The 3422-nt window shown below is 34.3% G+C and overlaps 1 protein-coding gene across 1 annotated transcript in view; it reads left to right on the forward strand.

Annotated features, from left to right (window-relative positions):
- Window positions 1-2856: 2856 nt before the first annotated feature.
- The window catches only part of LOC106336838 (WEB family protein At2g40480), an 8141-nt gene continuing 7575 nt past the window's right edge, over window positions 2857-3422 (forward strand). The window contains exon 1 of the mRNA XM_013775782.1: window positions 2857-3157. Within this exon, the coding sequence (XP_013631236.1) occupies window positions 2945-3157 (213 nt within the window). The 5' untranslated portion in view covers window positions 2857-2944. The remainder of the gene's footprint in view (window positions 3158-3422) is intronic.

Here is a 3422-nt window from a genome sequence, read left to right on the forward strand (position 1 = left end):
CTAAAAGCCTAGTGAAATTACATCTCAGCCCCTTGTGACCAAACAAAAAAACAGAAGCCATTTTTATGAATATAGCCCTAGTAAATCGTCTGAGTCGTCTGAGATGTTGGAAGTCGTCTGGACGACTGAAGTGTAAGTCGTCTGGTACCGGTTTATTTTAAAAATAATTTATAAATCTTGTAAAAAAATATTTTGATGCGTGAAAAATAAAAATCAAGTAATTATAAACAGTTTTAAGTGATATAAATTAAGATATGATAAAATTGATTTGTTTTGAAGATAGATGAGTGGAAGTAGTGAATCATGAAATACTTTGGTTTAGGAGTTTGGCAAACATATGTTGTAGTATTGTATGTATTGTTAGGGTTAGATTTTGGAAAACTAAAATGTTTTTTTCAAAAATTAGTTTTCACCTATATGTGTTTATTTATGTGTATAGTAAACACTTTTCAAGTTTGATTTGATTTTATGAAGTCTTTAATTAGATAATTAAGTTTAGGGGTTATGTTTAGGGTGTGGACGACTTATATTTCAGTCGTCTGTTGAATAATTTACTCGGACGACTTACATTTCAGTCGTCTGGTGAAGAAATTAAAACAGACGACTTACATGTAAGTCGTCCAGAAGAGTTTAATATTTTTAGCGGGAAATTAAATATTTTTAGCGGGAAACTAAAATAGAAGATTTTCCAGACGACTTACAAGTAAGTCGTCTGGTTTAAATTATTTAAGCGGGAAAATATTTTTTTTAAAAAATTTTAGGCGGGAATATTTGGACGACTTACATGTAAGTCGTCTGTTTTAATTTCTTCACCAGACGACTGAAATGTAAGTCGTCCGAGTAAAATGATCCGGTTAGGTTAAAACGTACATTGGTAAAATTAAAGGTTCGGTACGATGTGGACGACTGAAATATACGTCGTCCAGGTAAATTATTCAACAGACGACTGAAATATAAGTCGTCCACACCTTAAACATAACCCCTAAACTTAATTATCTAGTTAAAGACTTCATAAAATCAAATCAAACTTGAAAAGTGTTTACTATACACATAAATAAACACATATAGGTGAAAACTAATTTTTGAAAAAAACATTTTAGTTTTCCAAAATCTAACCCTAACAATACATACAATACTACAACATATGTTTGCCAAACTCCTAAACCAAAGTATTTCATGATTCACTACTTCCACTCATCTATCTTCAAAACAAATCAATTTTATCATATCTTAATTTATATCACTTAAAACTGTTTATAATTACTTGATTTTTATTTTTCACGCATCAAAATATTTTTTTACAAGATTTATAAATTATTTTTAAAATAAACCGGTACCAGACGACTTACACTTCAGTCGTCCAGACGACTTCCAACATCTCAGACGACTCAGACGATTTACTAGGGCTATATTCGTAAAAATGGCTTCTGTTTTTTTGTTTGGTCACAAGGGACTGAGCTGTAATTTCACTAGGCTTTTAGGTTAGTTTTGCATTTGATTCAAGTTTGGGTATAAGTTTGAGGTTAAAATCAAGTTGTGAGTTAGTTTTGGCAAAAACCCCTACATATATACGTTACTCTACACGTAATGTGTAAGTAGACATGCATAAACTGATAGAAGTTTATTATAAGCAACGGTCTAGACAATTGTTCAGGCCAGGATCAAAAACTAAAATGTTTAGGCACTTTCTAACATATTTTAATCGGTTCTGATATAGTAGTTATTACTTGTTTTATAGACGGCTAGATATAGGTTCAAGAGAGCACTTGGTTAGGTGTTGTAGGCTCAATATTTGTTGTCCTTATTGAGAGGATGTGTAGGCTATAGATTATAGACTTCGTAACGACTTGTTATGTATTTTAGACATTATTTAACTCTATCAATATGTCTAATCAACAATAGCATCATGCCTCATTTTGTGCAATTATTTATAATAAAATAAAAACTTAGGTACAAATAAGATTAACAAAAAGGACCTTTAACTTGAACCATATTGAGATCAATGGGTTCGTACGCTGTAATGAGTTCGTTTCGACTCGATTGCAGCCATTGATCATGGTCGTATTACGCATTACTAAACTTTCATTGTTGATACGGGATCAGACAAAATAAGATAATGGATGTAATGTTCAATCTATTTACGGAAGTGACTCCAAAAAAATAAAATAAAAATCATAACATAGAAAAAGACATGGTGGTTGTGATCATTATATGTACCTAAAATCAATATAACAATTATTCTGCTCATTTGCTAGACGATGTGATGTGCCTTTATATATTTACATTTTTAACCCGTTTTTCACGTTTTAGGTCGTCAAGAGTTGATACTATCGATTTAAAAATACATTTTTGTTTGTTTCGGTTTAAATATAAGAGTTTTGAAGATTTAAACACTAAAATGAGGAGTATTTTTTCTTAAATACACTTAGAAATGAAGTAATATTTTCGTTAATACAAGAAAAGTATGGGCTTATCACTTACATACAGCCCATTAGTATACGACCGTCGGCAGGCTAAACGTCGTCGTTGGACTGATTGGTCCCTGCCGGCCCAAAGTTTACCTTTTTGTAAAGCTAAAAAAAAAACAGTGGGAACTGCAATTCCCAATATCTTTTCCGTTACCTCCGCAATCAACGGCCTAAATTAAGTAATCAGTCAACTATCCCATACAACCGTTCTCACGTGAACTTTTTATTACCAAACACCAGTCAATCTAAACAACCAATGAAAATAAGCCACGTCATCATCTACTTTCCCTCTCTTTCTGAGTGGTGTTAGTGTGACTAGCTAACGACTCGTTACCTTCAAAAAAGCTCTTTTTCTTTTTTAGCTTTCCCTCTCTCTCTTTTGTTTTGCTCTGTACAATAGCTATGATGATTACTGAGAAAGTGCTTCTCTTTATATCCCACAACAATTCATCTTTCTCTCTGTTGTAGCGGTGGAGATGGCAGAGGAGGAGCATCGGGATCCTGTGGAGATCCATGAAACCGGGTCACAGAATTTCGACCCGGTTAGTGTTTCTCAAGTGCCCGGGATAAGGAGAGTGGGTTTGAGAGCTGAGATCGATACTTCTCCTCCGTTCGGTTCGGTTGAGGAGGAGGTGATCCGGTTAGGTGGTCGTGGGTATTGGGTTCCTTTCAAGCTCGAAGATAACTACGTAAGTTTTGATTCTTTCTCTGTTTTCTTCTAGTAGTTCATTGATACGTTATGCATTGTATACTCACAGTTGATGCTTTGATGATATGTGACCATGTGTCCATTGTTCTTTAAAAGTGAAGTTGAGTATAGTGTCCATTGTTGAGTATAGACTTGTGACACCCGTCACCTCCTATATGGAGGACAGCGTGTCACCCCCGACGTGTCATCATACAACAATGTGACACCCGTCTCCCTGACACTAAGGACGACGGGCCACCAACAAT

This window comes from Brassica oleracea, chromosome C4 (genome assembly GCF_000695525.1).
Source record: "Brassica oleracea var. oleracea cultivar TO1000 chromosome C4, BOL, whole genome shotgun sequence".
NCBI lineage: Eukaryota > Viridiplantae > Streptophyta > Magnoliopsida > Brassicales > Brassicaceae > Brassica > Brassica oleracea.